The sequence below is a fragment of the Acomys minous genome (assembly GCF_964271855.1).
Source record: "Acomys minous genome assembly, chromosome: 12".
Taxonomy (NCBI): domain Eukaryota; kingdom Metazoa; phylum Chordata; class Mammalia; order Rodentia; family Muridae; genus Acomys; species Acomys minous.
Window position 1 is genome coordinate 89555562 of NC_140493.1, and position 25587 is coordinate 89581148.

Here is a 25587-nt window from a genome sequence, read left to right on the forward strand (position 1 = left end):
TTATTAGTTTAGTCAATTACTTCTTTTTTTTTCTTTCCTTTTTGTAAAAATTGTATTTAACATGTATAGGTGTTTTCTCTGCATGTATGTTTCTGCACCACATTTGTTGAGTAGCCATATGTATGCTGGGAATTGAACCTGAGTTCTCTTCAAGATCAGCCTGTGCTCTTAACCTCTGAGCTCTCTCTCTAACACTTCTTTTTCTTTCATTTTTTTCAGTACTGATCACTGTGTTGGAGCCCAAGAATAGCCACACAACCACTCAGACTCCATCCCGGGATCACCTGCGGATACAAGCTGCTGAGCTCTGGACTTCCTGAAAGATGATATAATATAAACCAGGCCAGCTGATGTGATTGCTCCCGGTCTTTCAACTGGATCGACTGACTAATCAGATACTTCTGATAACTGCCCCATTGCCCAGGCTTTGAAGAGCATTTCAGCCTTCCTGGACCCTGATAACAACATTACGGAATACTTTGTCCATTGTCCCTTCTAAGAAGTTGAAATGGTAACGTCAAAAGGAGCTGACAAGCAAATAGGTACCTATAATGTCAACTGATGTACCACCCTCATCATGAATCTGATGGTGCCCCTAATCCTATTCCTCCTGGTGATGCAGCATGCCCCTTGCATGGTTACATATAGCAGCCTCCTACCACTCCTGCGGTAAAGTTGTCTAATTCCCTAGGGATGAAAGGACTAACCTTTTAGCAGCTCCTAAAAGTACCTACCTGGTTTGCATGTGCTCCCAGTCTCTCCCTGTCTCTGTGAGTTATTTCAGAAACAAAGAAAAGCCCAAACCATGTGAACTTGTTCATGTAGTACCACAGGTCACTTACTATGAAGAACAGCGGGATGAGCTCACATGGGCCTTTATCCCGGCTCTGTCCTCCGAGGCCTAGCACCAATGTTAATTGCAATAGACATTGCAGGTTCAACAGTCATAAGGAGCACTGCTCTGGTCATGGGACAAATAAACTTTCAACAGCTGAGTGAACAGGTAGATAAAGATGTGACCCAATTATATTCAGCAGCCTCATCCCTAACAAATAGACTCTTTGGCTGGGCTGGACCTGCAAAAATGTTGGGCATCAGACTTGCTGTTCCTCAAGGATAGAGGGTTATGTAGGGCCCTAGGTGAACACTGTTGCTTCTATGCCAATCATTCTGGGATAATTAGAAACACTGGCTAAAATCAAAACTGACCTCAAAAGAGAACAGGGAACACAAGGTACCAATCAGATTAACGGTTAACTGATAATACTTTGTTTAGTTGGCCAAAATGTATTACAATGTATTACTGCCCTCCCCTGTCTTCTGCACTTGGCTTTCCTATAAAAAGGCTGCCTGCCCTAAGAGCAGTTTGGCTCCTGAGCGTCCACTCTGTGTCCCTGATTGTTACAAGTTTTGGGCTTCAATAAACATCCATACCTGACTGACACCAAAGTCTGAGTGGTTTGTGTGGAATATTCTTTTTTTGTTTTGTTTTGTTTTGTTTTGTTTTTTTTTGGTTTTTCGAGACAGGGTTTCTTTGTGTTGCCTTGGCTGTCCTGGACTCACTTTGTAGACCAGGCTGGCCTCGAACTCACAGCGATCCACCTGCCTCTGCCTCCCGAGTGCTGGGATTAAAGGCGTGCGCCACCGCCGCCCGGCTTGTGTGGAATATTCTTGTGCTCTAACACATGCATAACAGACAAGCCCTCATCTATTGATCTGTCCTTGGGCTTCATAGATTTACTTTCTACTCTGCCAGAAAACGAGCTAGGTGCTGACTACAAAGCAAACACAATGCTGCCACCACTGTCACACTAGCAATTATTTGTGAAATATTCTGCTACAGATCATGAAAAAATGGGACTCATTTGTGGTTACATTTTTGCTTTTATTAAAATATTTTAACATTTCAGATTTAACAGGAACAGCTTTACTAATAGTGTAGACACAATACAATGCACAGACTATTTAATCCCATGCTGTAAGGATTCAAAGTAGGGAAAATATGAGAGAAGGTGCCTCTGGGTTTTATTTTAAGTTAAAAATAATCAATACAGCAATAAAAATATGTTGGGTACTATAATAAAGAAATAAAAATATTCCCAATCTTTAATATACTCTGTTCTTTATCTAGAAAGAGAATAAAAACGGATGCTCTATCAATTCAAAACAAGCCATTTGTTTAATGGCATTTCTATATACTGTACATCAAACTCACTATCTGACCTACTTAGAGACATCATTCTTCCTATAAAAATTAAAAATGGGACTAGGGAGAAAGCTCAGCCAGGAAGTATAAACTGAGCAAGCAAGCAGGATGAATTAAATTTGATCCCCAGAACCTGTTTGTGGTGGTATTTGTAATCTCGATGCTAGGGAAGTCAAGATAAGAAGAAGCCTGGGGCTCCTTGGCCAGCTAGTCTAACTAATCAAGGCGCTTCTTCTTGGCTGTTTATTATTTTTTGGTAGAGTTATACTGTGTGGCTCTGGCTTTCATGGTATTGCTCTGTAGCCTTGCCTCTCTTCTACACCCTGAGTGCTAGGTTTAAAGGCATGTTCCACCACCACCTGGCTCTATTTGAAACTCTGGGAAGAAAAAAAAAAGTAGATAACATCCTGAAGATTGATTATCTGAGGCTGAACTTTGACCTCCATGAGCACATGCACATGTATCTGCTCACATGTGTGCCCGCTCACACACGAGTAAGATAAATAATGAATAGTCAGGCATGGTGGTACATGCATGTGATCCTAGCAATCAGGAAATAAGATTAGGAAAGAGCTCAAAACTAAACTCAGCTGCACAGTGACTTTGAAGCCAGCTAGGACTACATATGACTCTGTCTAAAAGGAAAAAAATAAGGCAAGGGTGTTGTCACACTTAGAGCAAGAGCACTTGGAAGGCTGAAGCCAGACATCAGAAGTTCTAGGATATTTTCACCTCCATGGTAAGATTGAAACCATACTGGGTTACATTAAGAGCCTGTCTCAAAAAGAAGTAAGTGAATACAAATTTTTACTAGGCTGGGCATGGTGGCGCACACCTTTAATCCCAGCACTCGGGAGGCAGAGGCAGGGAGATCGCTGTTGAGTTCAAGGCCAGCCTGGTCTACAAAGGGAGTCTAGGACAGCCAAGATTACACAAAGAAACCCTGACTCAAAAACAAGAGACTTATTTACTATTTATACAGTACTCTGCCTGCATGTGTACCTGCATGCCAGAAGAGGGCACCAGATCTCATTATACATGGTTGTGAACCATCATGTGGTTGCTGGGAATTGAGCTCAGGACCTTTGGAAGAACAGATAGTGCCCTAACTTCTCAGCCATCTCTCTAGCCCAATAAAAATTTATTTAAGATTTAAGATATAAATTAAGAGTGCACATCCCGTGACGACTGGCACTGAGTGTACTCCATGCACAAATTCTCAGCCTAGGACATCAATAGGCACATGATTTGCCTGGATAAATACAAAGGTTTCATGTATGTCACCAACATAGCCTGGCAATGAGGCAAAACCGATGTAAACCACACTTGGCTAGTCGATCTGCATGCCCAATATGTGCAGAGCAGCCTCGAGGGAGTCCTGAGGGCCTGGCGTACATGCCGCAGAGGAGGCCCAGATGCCTATGGCCGCAGAGGAAGGCCCAGATGCCTATGGCCGCAGAGGAAGGCCCAGATGCCTATGGCTGCAGAGGAAGGCCCAGATGCCCATGGCCACAGAGGAAGGCCCAGATGCCTATGGCCGCCAGAGGAGGCCCAGATGCCTATGGCCGCAGAGGAAGGCCCAGATGCCTATGGCCGCCAGAGGAGGCCCAGATGCCTATGGCCGCCAGAGGAAGGCCCAGATGCCTATGGTCTCCAGCCTGAGCTTCACCTTGCCTACCTTGTGGGATTAAAATGCAGAAATGTGAAAAAATGAAATACAAATATAAATAAAAGTGGGGCTGGAGAGATGGCTAAGCAATTAAAAGCACTGATTGCTCTTTCAGAGGACCTGGGTTCAATTCCTAGCACCCACACAGCAGCTCAAACTGTCTGTAACTCCAAGGCCTGATTATACCCTCATAGATATAAAGGCAAGCAAAACACCAACGCATATAAAATAACAAATTAAAAAAAAAAAGCCTGATGTGGTTCTACACACCTTTAATCCCAGCATTTGAGAGGCAGAGACAGGCAGATTTCTATGAATTTCAGGCCGCCCTGTCTACAAAGCAAGTCCAGGACAGCTAAGGCTCTTGTTACACTGAGAAACCCTGTCTCGAAAAACAAAAACAAAACAAACAAACAAACAAAAAGAATGAATAAACAGAAAGAACAAGCTTAAAGCAAAATACAGTTCTAACAGTTTTGCATGATGCCAAATATAAAAATAAATCAATGTTAATAAACAAAAAACAAGGGGCTGGAGAAATGGCTCAGAGGTTAAGAGGACTGGTTGGCTCTTCCGAGGTCCTGAGTTCAATTCCCAGCAACCACATGGTGGCTCAAAACCACCTCTAACGGAATCTGATTCCTTCTTCTGGTGTACCTGAAAACAAAGCACTCACACACTTAAAATAAATAAATTAATATTTTTTTTAAAAAAATAACAAAACAGCCAGGCGTAGCAGCGCATGCTTTTAATCCCAGCACTCAGGAGGCAGGGGCAGGCAGATTGATGTGAGTTCAAGGCCAGCCTGGTCTACAAAGTGAGTCCAGGGCAGCCAAGATTATACAGAGAAACCTTGTCTCGAAAAAAAGAAAATAGAAAAAACAAAAAAACAGAACAAAACCCCAAAGTGGAGCCTATGATACTATTCTGAATCATGGAAAGAAATAATGAGAACACACAGAGCAAAAGACACATATTTTTAAAAGAATGGCATCACTTCTTTTTCTTTTTTGTATAGCCTTGGCTGTCCTGAACTCACTTTGTAGACCAGGCTGGCCTCGAACGCACAGAGATCCCCCTGCCTCTGCTTCCTGAGTGCTGGGATTAAAGGTGTGCACCACCAAGCCTGGTAAGAATGGTATTCCTTCTAAATGATTTATTTATGCAATTAATGCCTCTGAGTGCTCTGCCTGCATGTACACCTGCAGGCCAGAAGAGGGCATCAGATCACATTATAGATGGTTGTGAGCCACCATGTGGTTGCTGAGAACTGAACTCAGGACCTCTGGAAGAGCAGTCAGTGCCCCTAACTGCTGAGCCATCTCTCTAGCCCCTAGCACACATTTTTTTCAATCAGTGTTGGGGAATGAACCCAGCATCTCACATTTGCTAGGCAAGTGCTCTACCACTGAGCTATGTGGACTGAATTCTCAAAGTAAACTATGAATTCTATCAGTGAATAATTAAGACACTGACAAAAGAGAATGTAAAGAAATAAATTATAAGAGCTGGGGTGATGGCTCAGTAATTAAGTGCTCTTGCATTAAACTCATGTTTGGTTCCCAGCAACCTTTAACCTCAGCACTCAGGAGGCAGAGACATACAGATCTCTTGAGTTTGAGACCAGCCTAGTCTACAGAACAAGTTCAGGCCAGAGAGACCTTGTCTAAAAAACAAAACAAAACAAAACATTTTATCTATTTTTGTTTAGATTATTTGAGGAGGATCCAAGGAAACAGAGCACTTTAAATTGGGTACTATCAGAAAACAGAAGTGAGCCGGGCTAGTGACACATACTTGAAAACCCCACAGTTGATAAATTAAGACAGGAAGATCATGAAGAATGTAAAGAAAGACAAGCCGAGCTAAACCACAAAAGTTCTTGTTTGGACGTCTAGCAAAATGACTCAGCTGGTTAAGGGTACTTCCTGTCAAGTCCAAATCTGAGCTCAATTCCAGGACCCACAAGGTAGAAGGAAACAATCAATTCCCCCAGGTTGTTACCTGACTTCCACATGAGTGCCACAGCATACTATAAATTTTTGTTTTGTTTTAACAACAGTTTGGGGATGAAGCGATGGCTCAGTGGTCAAGAGCACTGGCTACTCTTCCAAAGGACCGAACACCCACATGGTAGCTTACAACCATTAGCTAACTCTAGTCCCAGGGGATCCAACATCCTCTTCTGGTCTCCAAAGGCACTTACACAGATATACATGCAGGCAAAACTCCCATACAGATAAAAAATAAATCAATTAAATTAAACAAACAAGCGAAACCCCAGCTGTTTATTCTGGGGCAGGGCCGGTCACGGCTTTCAGTTGTAGGCCAAACAGTAAGCCCAGCAGGCTCCAGAACAGAGTTCCAACCCCATGGCCACACAGACAGTGCTGGTTAAGACCAGAGTCAGGCTACAGGGACAACGGCACAGACAGTAAGAGCAGGTATTGTTCATGCAGAACACCTGATTCCGTTCCCAACACCTATCAGGGGCCTTGCAACCTCCCATAGCTCCACAGGAACCTGGAGTGGAGGAACTTGGCCTCTGTGGACACCTGAACCTGTGTAGGCACACACACAGACACAAAATCTAAAAATATGTATATAAAATCAGAGTCACCAAGTAAAACGAATAGGCATGAACGTGGGGAAGAGAGCTGGGGTGGAAGATAAAAAAGGGAGAAATATGTTATATACATGTATGAAACTGTCAAAGAACAAATTTCATAGTAACATTTAAACAAAGCCAGCTGGAAACTGTGGCACACACCTATAATCCCAGCAGTCAGGAGGCAGAGGCAGGCAGATATCTTCTGAGTTTGAAGTCAGCCTGGTCTACATAATGAGCTCCGGCACAGCCAGAGCTACGCACTGAGACCCTGTCTCAAAAAATCCTCAAAGGCGTGAGACTTTTGGATAGGTAGCGAAGAGAGCTAAATCCAAGACAAAATGCAGCTGGTGCCTCCCCAGGGCCAAACACCATGCCTTAAAACCCGAGGAAATCAAGGGCTTTCTGCTCAGAGTCCAGCAGAAGGAAACCAAATCCCTCAAGATCAATAACAAGGATAACGGGAAGTTGGCGGCTCATCGCGCAGGCACTTTCACAGCCAAGGAGGAGGCAGGGACTATGAAGCAGCCCGTACCTCCTGGTTTGGAAGTGATGGAGCTGAAATGAGCCAGGTCTCCGCATTTGACTATTAAAAAGAAACAAAAACAAAAAAAAACTCTTGAAAAGTGAAAATAAAAATAATAAATTTTTAAAAATTGTAATAATAAAACAGTGGTGTACTGCAGCCAAGAATCTAGAATAGCTGCAAATAAACAGGAACACATAAATGTGGTGTGTATTTTTGTTTTGGTTTACTTCTCATAGAGTAGCACCGTGTGGCCTTGGCAACTCTTAAATTCACTATTCAACCTAAAACAACAATAACAACCAAAGCCAGTTCTGATTGTGTATAAACACCCGACTATGACATCGTTCTACAGCCTGTATCCTTCATTCCCTCCTTCTTTAAAGATCTCAGCACTCGGGAGGCAGAGGCAGACAAATCGCTGTGGGTTTGAGGCCAGCCTGGTTTATAAAAGTGAGTCCAGGACAGCCAGAGCTACACAGAGAAACCCTGTCTCGAAAAACTTAAAAAAATAAAAATGTTTACTTTTGTTTGTAAGTGTATGTGTGCATGCATGCAGGTGAGAACAAGTGCCATCAGAGGCCAGAGGGTGTCAGATCTCCTGGAGTTACAGTTGTTCAGATGCCCATTGTGGAAGCTAGAAATCAGCAAACTCAGGTCCTCTCGCTGAGCAGAATGGTCTCTTAAACAACGACCTACACCTCCCGAGTCCTCGGCTTTTTAAGGCATGGTGCTGAGTGCTGGTGACTGCACCAGCTGGAGACTGTCTTAGAAGCTACTTACCTTCTTTATATAGATAGAAATAATCCTGAATATAAAATACAAACTCTAGGGCCAGGCATGACAGTACATGCCTTTGATCCCAGCACTCAGGAGGCAGAGGCATACAGATTTCTGAGTTTGAGGCCAGCCTGGTCTATAGAACATGTTCCAGGGCAGCCAAGGCTACACAGTGTGACCCTGTCTCAAAAAGCCAAAAATAAAATGAAAAAGCAAGACAAAAAAAGTTACATTAGTAATAAAGTAGCACATACCTCAAACTGTGTGACAGCAGCATAGCGCACCTCTCCGGCGGGGGTGGTGTATTTGCTTCTATAGAAGCCTTTCATTTTGTCATTCAGCTCGCCAACAAAATCTATCTTTAAGGTTCCTGTGCCTGTGTTGAAGACGAATAAAGATCTTTTTATGGAGACGTTAATCAATACCGTATCAAAGACACTATGTTCAACTGGCTATTACTACGTTCACAGCATTTCCTTTCTCAAGTACTCCTTCTGGCACCGGAGACAATAGTCTACTGATTGACATAAGTGGCAAACTAATCCTAAAAGTCTTATTTAGGGGGATTGCTTAGAAAATAAGCTTAAAAAATAATTTTACTAAGTCTAAAATTACCATAACGCATGAAGGCAAGAGTAAGGAAGAAGCATTTAATAATGAAGTCTGACACAAGTTTCTGTGCATGGGACTTCTAAAAATATTCATGAATGTTTATAAAGTTGGAAGTATAGTCCCCTTTTTTAGAAAAGGAGACCAAGGGGCTAAAAATTTAAAGTGACTTTCCAAAGGTCATAAAATTATTAAGCAGCAACAATGTTTTCTTCTAGAACATGCTCTCTGCCAATTATACCGTGCGATTGGTTGTTTTAGATGACTTGAAGCACACAGAGAGATGTAGCCAATCACTCCACCACTAAAGACGGTGTCTGCTTGGTCCAGACAGAATATTGATTGCATACTCTTGTAAGGAATTATAAGGAAGAATAAGTATTTGATCAACTAACGGGCATGATGTTAATTCTGAAAATTACCTCAATCATTTGAGCATGGACACTAAACCCAAGCACAAATGCAGCCTAAATACCAGGTTTTGCCTATACATAAAACCTTTGCTTTCGTGTACTATTTTTAATAACAGAATAAAGACAACTGTATCTAGTAGTCACCTGCTAAGTTCAGATGCATTGTAAAATGATAATCCCATTCTACATCTTACAAATCAAGTCCCCACATAAAAACTGTTTTGAAAAAATGTTGACTTTGGAGCGGACCGTCTCCACGGGTCTACTTGTAAGCAGATCTAGAGTATGTGGCTCTAACAAGTCAAGGAAAGTGACCGGCCAGTCATACCCTAATATTCCAAACTTTCCTTCTGAAATGCTATAAAGTAATGGTGTCTGACATTGATTCCTTAGTGTGTCTTTTTGTGTGGCCTTAAAGTCAAAATGTCATGCCTAAAACTGAATTTGCTCTTTGGGAAGGTTGAAAGGCACACAAGTACAATTTTATACAACAGGTAAAGGACAGAAGGCACTGCTTCCACTTAAAGACAAGTGTGTCCATCATGTAGCTAAATCTCATTTTCTCACATGTCACTGAGTGATTCTGGCAATTATTGAAGACAGAATTTCACACTCCTATAGCAAAGTCCTAAAATAATGTAACAATCTTAAAACAGTCATGCTGGAAAACAACACTAACAGCTTAACTGACGCTCAACTGGATAGCTCAAATCTATATAGTTTGAAATAAGACGTTTGATCTGTGTCATCTCAAGGGACAATGACGTTCTGGTGTGTATGCTAAGAAGGTCCTCGGCCACTGAGCGTCTCCAATTGCAGAGAACACTTGTTCTTTAACGAAAACAACAGGTTCTAGGACAGTAACTTTCAATGCAGTTACAGCCTGGAAGCGTTACTAACGGTGGGTACTCGAGTAGTGAGTAATGCAGACAGATAGCAAAGTGACAGGTGGCCTACTCTCTATTTTCTATAGGCTTTTATCTATTTTTTAAAAGCAAATGTATCAACATTATTAAGATTTTGCAAATATAACACAGTATTTTTTTTTAATTCCATTACCCTTAGTGGGCATTGTGTGATGAAATTGCCTGCTGCAGTCCCACAGGTGAAATTGGCAGTCTGTTTCCACTGTCAAGATGTTTCCTAGTATAAGTCATATTCATAGTAAATCTACTTTCAGTTTTTCCTACTTGGAACAAAAGTGGATTTAAAACTCATAACTAAATAAGAAAGGCTGCTTACACTTTTACTTGGTTTTAAATCTCCAAGGCCATCAAACCATAACAAGATACTGACAGTGACCACTTCCAAAGAGTGGCTTACTAAACAAAATACAAAGTATTGGAAAGGATAATTACCTGAAATTCAAACAAAACACAAGTTAAAGGTTTTTTTAAAATCATTAATAAATTAATTAGTTTCACATTATATAATACTAATGACAATGCGTTGCTATTAACAGAATTTTAAAGTGACTAGAAAAAGTCTTTTTGACAAATTTCATTTACCAAATGCCATGATGAACTAACTGCCAGCTGACCTTTAATTTTACACCTATATGCACATTAACTACATTGTTTTTTCAAATTAGATACTTAATTTCAATATCTAACCTACTTATATTTAAACCTTTAAAAATATAATATAAAGCCAGCTTAATGGCTCACATCTTTAATCCCAGCACTTGGGCATATCTCTCTGAGTTTGAAGCCAGGCTGGTCTACATAGTTGAGAGGTCCAGGTCAGCCAAAACTACATTTCTTGAGACCCTGTCTCAAGAAAACAAAACAACAGCCGGGCAGTGGTGATGCATGTCTTTAATCCCAGCACTTGGGAGGCAGAGGCAGGAGGATGCTGTGAGTTCAAGGCCAGCCTGGTTTACAGAGAGAGTTCCAGGACAGCTAGAGCTGTTACACAGAGAAGCCGGGCTGTGATGGCACACTCCTTTAATCCCAGCACTTGGGAGGCAGAGGCAGGCAGATGATCCCTGTGAGTTTGAGGCCACACTGGTCTACTAAGAAAGCCCAGGACAGTCAAGGCTAAATAGAGAAATCCTGCCTTTAAAAACAAACAAAGAGCAAAAAGCCAAAATAAAAAACAAGCCATAAAATAATTATTAGAATCAAACAACTATAGCCAGGCGTGGTGGCACTTGAGAGGCAGAGGCAGGCGGATCTCTGTGAGTTCAAGGCCAGTCTGGTCTACATAGTGAGTCCAGGACAGCCAGGGCTACATGGTGAAACCCTGTCTCAAAATACCAAAACAAAACAAAAACAAAACAAGCAAAAACCAAATAAATAAATAAAATAATCACAACATTCATCAAAACCACAAATGCTGAAAAGTTAGACAATTACAATTATGAAACCAACATATCTTGAAGTAATTTAATAAGCTTAATAAATGCTATAAAGCTAAAACCAATTTATATAAAAGATAAACACTAAGAGCAACTGTGTTTTGCTATACTGATGCCATTTGACAGGTCTTTTAAAACTGTTCTCAAACTCTTAGGCCTTACAATGATCCTGGGAGATTAACCAATAATAACAGAATGATGCCAGTATCAGATATGTTTTACTTAGTTATCTGATAACTGGTATAATTGTTAAGTTTGAAGAAACAAAACACAAAGACTATTAAAAATCTCATATGATTATGTTAAATATTTGCTCCATCATCACCCAGGACCAGTGCTATAATCTGATAAAAATCTGAAAACATAAAAAAAGTTTTTCTTGGGGACTGGAGAGATGGCTTAGTGGCTAAGAGCACTGGCTGTTCTTCCAGAAGTCCTGAGTTCAATCCCAACAACCACATGGTGGCTCACCACCATCTCTAAAGTGATCGGATGCCCTCTTCTGGCCTGCAGATGTACACGCAGGTAGAGCATTCATAGACGTTAAATAAATAAATAAAATTTTTAAAAATTTTTCTTAAGATTGGTTGTTCTTATTTCTTCCTAATTCACAGATTTATTTGGGGATTAAGACCCTTATTTAAAGCAAAGAATGACTGGATAGCTGATCCTAAGGACTTTGGTATAATATGGAAGTCAGTGATTTTCCAACAGACATTACCACAGATATTCAGTAACAACATTTAAAACTATCATCATCATCATCATCATCATCATCATCATCATCATCATCTAGAGGACAACTTTGTGGAGTTGGTTCTCTCCTTCTACCTTTACAGGGGCTCTAGGGATTGAATCCAGGTCCAGGCTTGTGTGGCAAATAGCTTTACCCACCAAGGCATCTTGTCAGCCCAATATTAAATAACTTAATATAGTCACACCTGCAGAGTTTTCTAGCATTTTTATTAGTTGTTGTTATATTAGCTTAGGAATTCACTGCAGTTAGAGAGATGGATCAGTAGTTAAGAACACTAGCTGCTCTTCCAGAGGATGCATGATTGCCAGCACCCAGAGTGGTGCACAACCATCTGTCACCCCACTAACCTTCTGGTCTCTAAAGGCTCTGCACATACATACATACACACACACAATCATAAAATATTTTTACATTGTTCTATTAACTTAAAAATCTCAAAAACTATATAAAGTATTTTACGAATAAACTCAATTTCCAATAAAATATGAAACATAAAAAAACACTATGCTGACTTATAGTATATTGTGTATATGTAATTTTCTGTTATTACCATGCACTTTATGAATGTCCAGAATGAAGCGGTCTAGCTAGGCCATGGTGGCGCTCGCCTTTAATCCAGCACTCGGGAGGCAGAGGACGGTGGATGTCTGTGAGTTCACGGTGAACCTGGTCTACAGAGCTAGCTCTACAACAGCCACGGCTATGCAAAGGCTATGAGATAGAAACCCTATCTCAAAAAAAAAAAAAAAAAAAAAAAAAAAAAAAAAGAGTGATGCAGCCTGGGACCGGAGAGATGGACCAGCAGTTAAGAGCACTGGCTGCTCTTCCAAAGTACCCAGGTTTGATTCCCAGAATTCATACAGCAGCTCAAAACTGTGTGCAGCTCTAGTTATAGAAGATCTGATGCCCTCTTCTGGCTTCCTCAGACACCAGGCACAGATATACACAGATGAAACATCCATACACATAAAATTATTTAAAAAAAAAACAACAACAATTTTAGTATATATAAATAACTACAAAACTATGGTAGTGTTTCTAACAATACACAGGAAACTGGTTTCAGTGCTGGGATTAAAGGCCCGTGCCACCAAGACTCAGCCTAAATTTACTTTATTTTTATCATATTTTTAAATTGATACAGCAGCCCCAGGCATACCTACAAACTACAAGTCCTGGCCAGTGTGCCTACCAGCCAATGGTTTCAACTCTGATTTCTAGACACTAGCTTATATAACAGGATTCACTTTTTAAAAAATTGTTCATTATACCAGGCAGAAGTGAAACACACCTCTAATCCCAGCACTCAGAAGGCAGAGGCAAGCAAATCTCTATGAGTTCAAAGGCGGCCTGGTCTAGAAAGTAGCCCAGGATACCTAGGACTGTAAGAGAAACCCTGTCTTGAAACACACACACACACACACACACACACACAGCCGGGCGTGGTGGCGCACGTCTTTAATCCCAGCACTCAGGAGGCAGAGGCAGGCGGATCGCTGTGAGTTCAAGGCCAGCCTGGTCTACAAAGCGAGTCCAGGACAGCCAAGGCTAACACAGAGAGACCCTGTCTCGAAAAACAAAGCAAAAAACAAACAAACAAACAAAAGAAACACACGCGCGAGGGGGGGGCGCCCCAAAAACAAACAAACAAAGGAAAATCAGATTTACTTCATATTTTAAATAAGCAAGCATTTATTAGAGTATGGTTTCCATTGGTCCTGATGAAAGTCTAGTGCTAGGGCTGGGATATAGCTCAGTTGGTATGCTTGTCTGTCATGCACAAAGCCCTGAATTTGATTCCAAGCACCCAATAAGGTGGGCATGGTGGCCTGAAACCCCAGCACTGGAGATGAAGGTAGCAGGATCAGTTCAAGGTCACCCTTGGTTATAGTGCTTGAAGCCAGTTCAGGCTACATGACACCTTGTTTCAAAGTATAAAACAAGCCTAGTGCTAATCTGATTCCCAAAATTTCTAAGTAATACCCCAGCTTCCATGCCATACCAAGAGTCTCTGAAAGCTTCGCTCATGCCCAAAGTACTAAAATCTGCTTTCGGTTGCAATCTTTTCTATTTTCTGAGCTAGTCTCTCTCCAAAGGCATATTTTTGTAAACTGAAAGCCCCTGTGTTTAATTCAAAGAGATTTCTTAATTTATTCCACTTCTTTAAGTTTTTTGGTCTCCCCGCCCCCATCTCTTTTCCAGACAGGTTTTCTCTGTGTAGCCCTGGCTGTCCTGGAGCTAGCTGCGTAGATAAGGCTGGCCTTTATTTTATTTCAAGAGATCCACCTGCCTCTCCCGGGTGTGGAGATTAAAGGTGTATGCTACCACTACCACTGCCAGCAGCAGCAGCTGCTGCTTTTGGTTCTGATAAACTCATTCCCACTTTTCCTACTTTCTGCTTTGCATGTCTTGGTTTTCCCCAAACTTTTACTTCAAAGGAAAAAGAAGAGCTGTAAAAATAGCTCAGTGTTAAAATGACTGGCTACCTTTCTAGAGGTTCAATTCCCAGCATCCACATGTTGGCTCACAAACTTCCGTAACACCAGTCCTGGGTGATCCAACATCCTCTTCTGACTTCCATGGGTACTATATGCATGTGGTGTGCATACATACATATATATATATGTTCAAATAAAACACCCAGACACATAAAAACTAATTTACACTTAAAACATTTCAATTCATCATAGTAGGACTTCTAAGCCATATTCTGTATATACATACATACACTCCTCACACCATACACACCATTCCCCCCCCCCCCCCAGACAGAGTTTCTCTGTGTAGCCTTGGCTGTCCTGGACTTCACTTGTAAACTAGGATGACCTCGAACTCACAGCGATCCACCAGCCTCTGCCTCCCAAGTCCTGGGATTAAGGCCATACCCAGGCCCAAATTTTTTAAAAATATTAAAAATTCTGGAAACTAGATAATAGAAATAAATAAGTATAAAAGCAACAGCTACATAAATATTTATACATAATCCAGGAATCTGTAAAATGAACAGCGGGGAGGCATTAAAACAGGGTCTTGGGCTGGAGAGATGGCTCAGAGGTTAAGAGCACTGTCTGCTCTTCCAAATGTCCTGAGTTCAATTCCCAGCAACCACATGGTGGCTCACAATTATCTATAATGTGATCTGATGCCCTCTTCTGGCATGCAGGTGTACATGCAGGCAGAGCACTCATAAAATAAATACATCTTTAAAAAAACAAAACAAAACAACCCCACCAGGGTCTCACCTAGCCCATATGACTTCCTGGTCCTCCTGTTTCTATCTCCCAATTGCTGGGACTATAGGTGTGTGAGCCACTATACCCAGCTAAGCATCATTCTATTTGTACTTGCCTGTCTGTCTGTCTATCTGTCTGTCTGACTATGTTTCTCTGTATCCCTGGCTGTCATGGAACTCTCTTTGTAGACCAGGACAGCCTTGAACTCACAGGGGTCTGCCTGCCTGCCTCTGACTCCCAAATGTTGGTATTAAAGGCATGCGCTACCACTGCCCAACCCTATTTGTACTATTTTAGAGACAGAGTCCACCAACTTGAGTATGTACTTTTATGTTTTTTGTTTCTTGTTTTTTTCCCAGAGCTGAGGACCGACCCCAGGGCCCACTGAGCTAAATCCCCAGCCCCACTTCTATGTTTTTAAATTTTTTTGATCTAATAAGTACTTTATTATGTTAATAAGAATTCACAAATGTTTACCACTAACCCAACTATACTCATGTATCATAAGGAATTTGTTAACTCAGTGTTGAACAGATATATTAATTCTAACTCTTTCATCAACACATGTAAAGTCTCAGTATTTTTGTTACAGCTTTTCCTTAAAATACATTCATACTAACAGAACTGTTGAACTAAATGTCATGAACACATTTAGACCCTTTGCATGTATTGACAAGCTGGTTTTCAAAGTAATTACATGGGTTTATCTGTAAGTAGTATCTCAAAGACTTTATCACCAACAATCTTTTTTCGTTTAAGATGTATTTTTATTTGGGGGAGGAGAGAGATCAAAAGAGGGTGTTGGCTGGAGCTGCTTCCTAATGGGGTGTCAGGAACTGAGCGTGGCCCCGTGGAAGAACAAGCAGCACTCTGAGCCACTGAGCCAGCTCTCATGCCCATTAGCAATCTTTTTAACAGCCGGGCTTGGTGGTGCACGCCTTTAATCCAGCACCGGGGAGGCAGAGGCAGGTGGATTGCTGTAAGTTCGAGGCCAGCCTGGTCTACAAAGCAAGTCCAGGACAGCTAAGGCTACAGAGAAAAACCCTGTCTGGGGGGGAATCTTTTTAACTTCAGCTTACATGACAAGAAAAAAATTGGTTTAGGATATAGTAATTTGTTTTGATAGCTCTGATTACTAGGGACCTAAATATCTCTTCACACAATTGTTTTCTTATGATCTCTCCTTTTCATCGCATTTATCAAATTCCTAGAGCTTTCCTAAGTAATTTGCATATAATTTCTTCTGTATTAAGCTCACAAAGTTTACTTTCTTAGTGCTTTTATGTCAAATAATAGTAGCATTGCAAAAATTCTTCCTTTCTATGCCCTTACCAGAGAAGTGTCTCTCTGGCTGTACACTAAACCATAATGTGGAACACTGTTCTCAGAGATTTCATTCAACAACAGATGGAATGAGCTAATTTTTAATAAACAAACTGAAAAGTTATACATCATATTCTACAGCAAATGTTCTTCTGGGTTTTGTTTTGTTTTTCATTGTAGTTTTATGTTTAAATAAAACCCCAAAAGACAAGATTTTGAAACTTTTCTTTTCATAATCCAGTTTTTTAGTTTATTTTTTGGTTCTCAAGACAGGGTTCTTCTGTGTAGCCCTGGCTATCCTGAAACTCACTCTGTAGGCCAGGTTGGCCTCAAACTCACATAGATCTACCTGGTTCTGCCTTCTGGCTGCTGGGATTAAAGGCGTGTATCACCACTGCCCAACCATAACCCAGAACTTTTAAAGGGGAAGAAATGTTGTTGGGTTTTTTGTTTGTTTGTTTTTTGGGTTTCTTTGTTTTTGTTTTTGTTTTTGAGACAGGGTTTCTCTGTCCAAGACAGCCCTGGCTGTCCGAGACTCACTTTGTAAACCAGGCTGGCCTCGAATTCACAGAAATCCTCCTGCTTCCCGAGTGCTGGGATTAAAGGCATGTTCCACCGCACCCAACTGAAAAGTTCTTAAAACTTAAATCTGTAAGCAATAATAAGGGGACAAATGGCATGTATATCTTTGGAAGCAGTAAAATGCATCATCTCTGGTAAGACTCACAAAAGACAAGTTTCTCACCTGTTTGGAGAGTACTAGGAAAAGACAAGGTGACCTTTTCATCTTCATTCTGATAGTTAAATCCTGTAGCATGGATTTCTGGAAAGAAGATAAAAAAATTACTTCACAAATCAAACTACACTGGAACGAACAAATTTCAACTGCCACAATTAACAACTTTAACAAAATTTCTACTAAATTGTATGAAATATTCATTTTTTGTGAGACAGGTCTGGCCATATAGTCCAGACTGCTCTTGATCTCATAGCAAATCTCCTGCCTTAACCCTCTCCAAATGAAATTAAATGTGCCTTTTGTTTATTTGTCTTTTGGAGATGAGGTCTTACTATGTAGTTCTGCCTAGCCTGGAATTCAGAGATCCTGTGCTGAAATTAGAAGTGTGTAGAACCGCTGGGCGTGGTGGCGCACACCTTTAATCCCAGCACTCGGGAGGCAGAGGCAGGAGGATCGCTGTGAGTTCGAGGCCAGCCTGGTCTACACAGCAAGTCCAGGACAACCAAGACTACACAGAGAAACCCTGTCTCGAAAAACCAAAGTGTGTAGCACCATACTAGGCAAATTGCAACATTATTTTCTTCTCCCTCCCCAACCAAGACAGGGTTTCTCTGTGTAGCCTTGGCTGTCCTGGATTCACTTTGTAGACCAGGCTGGCTTTGAACTCACAGGGCTCTGCCTGCCTCTGCCTCCTGAGTGCTGGGATTACAGGCGTGCGCCACCATGCTCGGCTCCCACAACATTCTTGATTTAGCAAATCAAGTTTCAATAATGAGTTAAACATGCTCCTTAAGAATAAACTCCATTCTCAAAAAAACAAAATAAAATAAACTCTATGTTGGATGGTGAAATGGTTCAGTGGATAAAGGTACTTGCTGTACAAGTCTGGCAGTATTCAAAACTCTCAGAGTTCAGCATGTAGACACAGGAGAGCACCAACTCCACAAAACTGTCCTCTGACCTCTACACACACACACACACACAGTTTCAAAAATAATTACATTTCTTTATAAATTTTCCATCTTTGGTATTGTAGGGAAATAGGGTTACTAAAAATGATACTGTTTTCTTTTCTATTCACTCATGCATACTGTGTTCATCTTGTGAGATAGGGTCTTGCCACAGCTCCCAGAATTGTGATGGTTTTGTGAGACTTACAGAAATGCTTCGTTCTAATCTTACATGACTGTGGTACTATTTTCCAAGCTGCATCTACTCATGAATCGTTGGAAGTTTCACAGATTGCCAAGAATTCATTGTTAAAGATATGAAAGTCTTTTGCACCTCGCCCCCATTAAATAATGTAAAATAAGAAAGAAACCACACCCTTTTCTGGATTTTGTGCTCTTGGATTTAACAAAAATAAATAGAAACCTGTTCAGATAAATTAAGACTCTAGTTATTTACTTTCCACCACCCAGGAGTGAGACAAAACTGCTGCTTTAGTGCTGCTTAAGGAAGTTTATTTGACACAGTAAGAACTCATAAACTAATTCCAACCAACACATTCCAAGTACATCCCAGATGAAAATGATAGTTAATCCGGGCATGGTGGCACATGCCTTTAATCCCAGCGTGGGAGGCATGCAGAGGCAGACAGATCAGTGTGAGTTCAAGGCCAGCCTGGTCTACAAAGTGAGTTCAGGACAGCCAAGGCTACACAGAGAAACCCTGTCTCGAAAAAAAAAAAAAAAAAAAAAAAAGAAAATTATGGTTAAAAGGCCTGGCATGAGCCAGGCGTGTGTGTGTGTGTGTGTGTGTGTGTCTGTCTGTCTGTCTGTCTGTCTGTCTGTCTATCTGTCTAGAACTTAAGAGGTATCAGGTGTCTTTCTAGATAATCTCATGGGGGGGGGAGTCTTTCTTTTTTCTAGACAAGATATGTGCTTGTCTACATGCGTCTGGCTGTTGTAAAACTCACTATGTAGACCAGGCTGGCCTCAAACTCAAGAGTTCCACCTGTCCCTGTCTCCCCACTGCTAGGGTTAAAGGCTTGCATCACTACACTCGGCTGTCCGCCTTAGTTTTTGAGACAGGGTCTCTCCCTAACCTTGGATCTTACTGGTTTCTCACGGCTGGCTTCCAGAGATCTACTTGTCTTTGCCCAGTCAGTGCTTAGGTTATCGGAGTGTGCCATGCCTGGTTTATGAAATTGGTGCTGAGCTCAAAACTCAAATCCTCCTCCCATGGCAGTCTACTCAATGAGCCACCCCACTGTTTGTCTTTCTCTAAGCACCCTACCACTGGGCAATAGTCCCAGGCCTGAGAAACTTGGAACTGAACATATACCAAGTTAAACAAGACAAACAAGTACAAAAGATATTCATATGAAATATCCAGAATAGGCAAATCTACAGAAACAGAAGCTCTATGAGAGCCTTGGGATGTGGCTCAATAGGAGTGTGTTTGCCTTATGCGTGGAAGGCCCTGGATTTAATCCCATGTACTGCCAAAAACAAAAAAACAATAGCTTCGACAGCCGGGTGTGATAGTACATGCTTGTAATTCTTGCACTTGGGAGGTAGATGAAAAACAATCAGAAGCTCGAAGCCAGCCTTAGGTACACTAAAGGTTCAAGCTAGCCTGAATTGCATGAAACAACTGTCCCAAATAAAGTAAAATAAATAAATAAATAAGTGAGTAAAAGATTGAGGGGAAATAGGCAATGACTACTAATGAATACTTTCTTCTTGGAACTAGGAAATGTTGATTGGGTATGCTGATGGCCACAAAGTCTGTGAACAAACTCAAAGCTGAAATCACATACTTTATTCATTTTTAAGCGTCTGGTTTTCTGAGGCAGCACTCACTCATGGCTGAGGTTAGTCTGTAACTTGCAGTGGTCCTCTCAGCTCTGCATCCACATGCTGGGATCACAGGCATGCACCGCCATATCAACAGCCCTACATATGCTTGCAATTCACCAGCAGGAGTTCAAACATTTTTATATTATCACTACGGTTCACACATGTGTCTGTAAAAATAAAATCTTAACCAATAAAAACAGTTAAGTTCAGACTTTGAAAGACCTTTCATTGATCCCCTAAGTAAAACTTACTCATTTTATCATAAGAATAAAATTAAGTATAAAAGGCTAAGGATTTGATGAAGACTGCATGGTGAGATTAGAACTCAGTTGTCTTCCTGTACCTATTTCTAAAATTCTTTTTGCTATCCTAAAATTTAAACAGATACCCAAATTTGGTATAAAGAGAATTGTTCAGTTCTAGAACAAAAACTAAAAATATGCTGCTGTCAGGAAATTCCCTAGAATACAATCATAATAGCCTGAAGGGAAGGCAATTATCACCTCAATGCTTAAAAAACGTTCATTCTGCCAGGTATGGTAGTACACACCAGCCGTGCCAGCGCTTGGGGCACTAAGACAGGAAGATCACAGTAAGGGTAAGGACGGCCTAGAATGATAGTGAGACACTGTCTCAAATGATCAAACAGACAAGAAAACAATCTTCTTTCCTCTGTATGTGGCATGAACATCTTCAGGTGGATATATGTACATGTGTACATGGTGGGTATGCATGTGGAGACCAGAGGGCAACATGAGGTGCCTTCCTGGGTCACACTCCACCGCATGTGACTCAAGGTCTGGCCAGGCTGGCAGCCACTGAACTCCAAGTGCACTTGTGTGTGAGTGCTGTGGGTCTGGATCAAGTCCTCATGCACACTGTGCAGCAAGTGCTTTGCCGGCGCAGCCACCTCCCCGGCCACAGTTCCGGCTTAAGAGAAAGTGGGATTCTGCCAGCTCTGGGCTATTATAACCAAAGATTATGAAAACCAATTTGTTCTTACAAATCTACAGAAATACTTCACACTGGCAAGAAGTTAATGACACACAAAAGAGCAGCAGCCTGAGAACAGAAGAGTCCAGCACTGTGGTTGCTACATCCCATTCCACAGTACATGCTTCTAACAACAAACACAACTGGCCTACATATTAAGTTCAAGGCCAGCCTGAGCTACACTCCACCCTGCCTCAGAAAGATGGAGATGGTTTCATTTCCTTTGTTTTTTGTTTTGTTTTGTTTTACATTTTTGATTTTCTGAGACAGGGTTTCTCTGTGTAGCCTTGGCTGTCCTGGACTCACTTTGCAGACCAGGCTGACCTCGAACTCACAGCGATGCAACTGCCTCTGCCTCCCAGGTGCTGGGATTAAAGGCATGCGCCACCACGCCCGGCTGATTTCATTTCCTTTGTACCATATTATCCAGAAATTACAGTCTTTGGTATTTATTTTTTTTAAAAGGGCCGGGGCTAATGATGCATGCCTTTAATCCCAGCACTTGGGAGGCAGAGGTAGGCAGATCTCTGTGAGTTCGAGGTCAGCTTGGTCTACACAGTGAGTACAGGACAGCCAGGGCTCCACAGGGAAACCCTGTCTCGAAAAACAAAAACAAAAACAAAAACAAAAACAAAAGGACTAAGAACTGAAAACTTTTAAATTAAAAAAACAAAAACACCTGAATATGGATGTTTACAGAAGCTTGATTCATAAATGCCAAAATTCAAAACAGGCAAAACATTCCAGTAAGTGAATAAATTGTATCATATGCCAAAAGCAGACATTTTTTGTTTGAGACAGGGTCTCTATGTAGCTATGGCTGGACACTGTTGTGTAGATCAGGCTGATAAAACTCACAGAAATCCACCTATCTCTGACTCCCAAGTATTGGGATTAAAAGCCTGCACCACCACACTCAGCTGGAATATTTATTCAGTGCTAAAAGGAAGCAAGTTACTAAGCGACAAAAAAACATACACAAAATTCCAATGTGTACCATTATAATGAAAAGAGCCATTGGGAAAGATTGCATACTGCACATGATTCCAACCCTGACATTTCAGAAAAAACAAAACTATGAGCACAAGGATGGAGATGGCTCAGCACTCAGCACAATTACTGCTCACCCAGACAACAATTCCCAACACCTACACCAGGCAGCTCACTAGCACTTGTAACTCCAGCTCCAGGGGTATCCCACACTCCTTGGCTACTGTGTACACTTAAAATCAGATACATATCCCTACAGAGAGACACATACATATAATTAGAAATAATAATGATGATATGAAAACCTACGGGCACGGTAACAGTAAGATTAGTGGTTGTCAGGAGATAGCTAGGGAGGAATGAACAGGTACCATACAGATGGCTGGGTTTTAGGGTAGTAAAGCAGTTCCATATGATCCTAAAATGGTGGACACTTGTCCTCATTCATTTGTCAAAACCCACAGATAGCACACCACAACAGAAGCACAAACAGACAGTAGATGACGGTGTTTCAGTGGGCACTTATCAACTGGGACCACTACATCCAGTGCGGCACAGCGTGCTGGCGTTAGCAGAGCTGCTGAGTGCCTGGGAACACTCAGGGTTTCTCTATGTAGCCTTGACTGTCCTAGACTCACTTTGTAGACCAGGCTGGCCTCGAACTCACAGGGATCCTCCTGCCTCTGCCTCCTGAGTGCTGGGATCAAAGGCGTGCGCCACCACGCCCGGCTCACCTTACATCTTATACTGAGGTCCATGTGATGAAGAACATGTATAATATAACAGTTCCTTGCAATCAGTTCCCAGGACTCTTTCAGAAGTTCCAAATTTAACCAAGTTCAGTGGAACCTTCAGAAATTGTTTGGTTTGGTTTTCTGTGACAGGGTTTCTTTGTGTTGTTTTGGCTGTCCTAGACCAGGCTGGCCTCAAACTCAGAGATCCACCTGGCCCTGCCTCCTTGGGTGCCAGAATTAAAGAAATGTGCCACCAAGCCTGGCTCAAAAGTGTTTGGTGCTAGACCAGTTAGTTGCCTAACATTCACGAAGCCCTAAGATCAATCTTTAATACTGCTAAAGAAACTAATAATGGGCTGGGCACAATAGCACATGCCTGTAATCCTAGCACTCTGAGAGGCAGAGGCAGAGGCAGGTGTGGGTTCGAGGCAAGCCTGGTCTGCAAAGCTAGTCTAGGACAGCCAAAACTACACAGAGAGACCCTGTCTGGAAAAACCAAAAAGAAAAAAAAATGAATAATATTTTTAAATGTTTTTTAAAAGTGTTTGGGAGAGTAGGAAAGATGGCTCAGAGGTTAAGAGCCCTGCCTGCTCTTTGAAAGGTCCTGAGTTCAATTCCCAGCAACCATATGATGGCCAACAACCATCTATAATGAGATCTGGTGTCCTCTTCAGGCCTTAAGGTGGCCTGCAGGTGTTACATGCAGGCAGAACACTGTATACATAATAAATAAATAAATCTTAAAAAAAAAAAAAAAGAAGTGTTTGTGCTAGAGAGGATGGCTCAGCTAGCTGTTAAGAGCACTGTCTGCTCTTCCAGAGGTCCTGAGTTCAGTTCCCAACAACCCCATGGTGGCTCACAACCATCTCTACCCTCTAATGCTCTCTTCTGGAATGCAGGTGTTCATGCAGATAAAGCACTCACATACATAAAATAAATAGAACCCTTTTTTAAAAAAAGAAGTGTTGCCGGGCGTGGTAGCGCACACCTTTAATCCCAGCACTCGGGAGGCAGGGGCAGAGGCAGGTGGATTGCTACAAGTTCAAGGCTGGCCTGGTCTACAAAGCAAGTCCAGGACAGCCAAGGCTATACAGAGAGACCCTGTCTCCAAAAAACCAAAAAACCAAACCAAAACAAAACAAAACAGAGTCTTTTGACTCTGTTTACTTGAGACAAGTCTCATATGTAGTCCAGGCTAGCCTTAAATTGCAATCCTTGTGCCTCACTGTCCTGAGTGCTGGGAATAGAAGTATTACCATATGTAGCTTCCTGAAATTTTTGTTTTGTTTCTTTAATATATTTATTTTTAATTGTTTGGTTTACTTATTTTGCTGGGCTGGAGTCAATAACCTGGAGCCTCATGAATGACAAGCACTCAGTGCACCATGAGCTGTGTCTTCAAGCTTTGAGCATGTTTTTATGAGACAGGTACTATTTTTAGTTTGGCCTCTGTCCCATCAAATGTTCCTAATCCTAGCCCAATTCAGTAATTTTCTTATTCATTTGACCACACAGGAACTTTGACGGAATCCCTTAACCTACATCCCTGTCTTAGAATTGAAGTTACGAGCCAGGCGGTAGTGGCGCACGCCTTTAATCCCAGCACTCGGGAGGCAGAGGCAGGCGGATCGCTGTGAGTTTGAGGCCAGCCTGGTCTACAAAGAGTCCAAGACAGCCAAGACTACACAGAGAGACCCTGTCTCGAAAAACCAAACCAAACCAAACCAAAAAAAAAAGAATTGAAGTTACAATCAAATTCCTCCCACCAACAAGATCTCCATGAAACTCTCTGCAGCAATAGTATATACGTTTTAGAGTTAGTTTGCTTTCATTTTCAGTCTTCCCATTTAAGAGCCACATGAGTTTTCAGAATTAAATAAATAAATAAATATTAAATAAATATTAAATAAATCCACTTCAAAGAGATGGTAGCTAGTGTTATTAATCCATACATAACTATAATGACATAACATACATTACTGGAAGTTGGAGAAGGGCTTATGATCAAGTGTGAAGAACCATTACTTTTGTCAGGTTTAACAATTTGTTCTGATGATGTATTTGGCGATATCCTTTTATTAATTAAACATGTGCACATTTGCATAAGCACACATTCCAATACACAGCCATACTTCAAGACCAATGTAAGCTAGGCTGTTATGTAGATGAGCGAAGTGATGCTGGGAAATGTGGACTGTGCACGAGAGCTTTGTGTGGCGCGCTTCACCAGGGCAGCCCTGCCTCACACCTCGTGCTGCGGGCAGATTATCTGGTAGGATACACTAAGGGAGAAGCTGGCATAAACCTCTCCAATGACCACTGCTATGTGGCTTTACTCAAGCTGTCTATTAATGATAAATTAAAAGACTCTTTACCTGTCAGGACCTGATTCAGGCACTCAAGAGTTTCGTATTTCTCCTGCAGAAGCTGATGACAACACTAATCCCTGCACTGTGTAGGGAGGTGCACTTCTTGCACTGGCTTAAGTGCTAGTGATTTCACCAACCCTTGAAGTGCAGAATAGTAAAAAAAAAAAAAAAAAGTTTTCAGCCATCTTCGCTTACTGGTTTCTCATTTAAAAATATATACATATATTACAAAATAAGATCTCAAATAGTTTTGTAAGATTAACCATGCCTTAGAGTCTAATGGTCTCTCAGGATTATTACATATAACAAAATATGGCCTTTCTTCACCCAGTAAAAAACTTACACTGCAACAACTTCATGGCTTCAAATATTTTTCTGGTTGGCATCAAATTTTAGTGGCTTCTGTTATCTCCATCAAATTTTTTTTTTTGAGACCACTACTGCCAGGTCTCACTGTGTACCCTTAGCTGGAACT

The 25587-nt window shown here is 41.4% G+C and overlaps 1 protein-coding gene across 2 annotated transcripts in view; it reads right to left on the bottom strand.

Moving 5' to 3' along the window:
• Window positions 1-25587, bottom strand: part of NPEPPS (aminopeptidase puromycin sensitive) — an 80977-nt gene that overhangs the window by 40396 nt on the left and 14994 nt on the right. The window contains exons 3-4 of one of the 2 annotated variants that reach the window (XM_084748734.1): window positions 17229-17306; window positions 8044-8165 (exon numbers count right to left, since the gene is read on the bottom strand). In XM_084748734.1, the coding sequence (XP_084604860.1) occupies window positions 8044-8165; window positions 17229-17306 (200 nt within the window). Of the gene's footprint in view, window positions 1-8043; window positions 8166-10053; window positions 10170-17228; window positions 17307-25587 lie in introns of those variants that run through there. The other variant, XM_084748735.1, reaches the window with a different exon arrangement.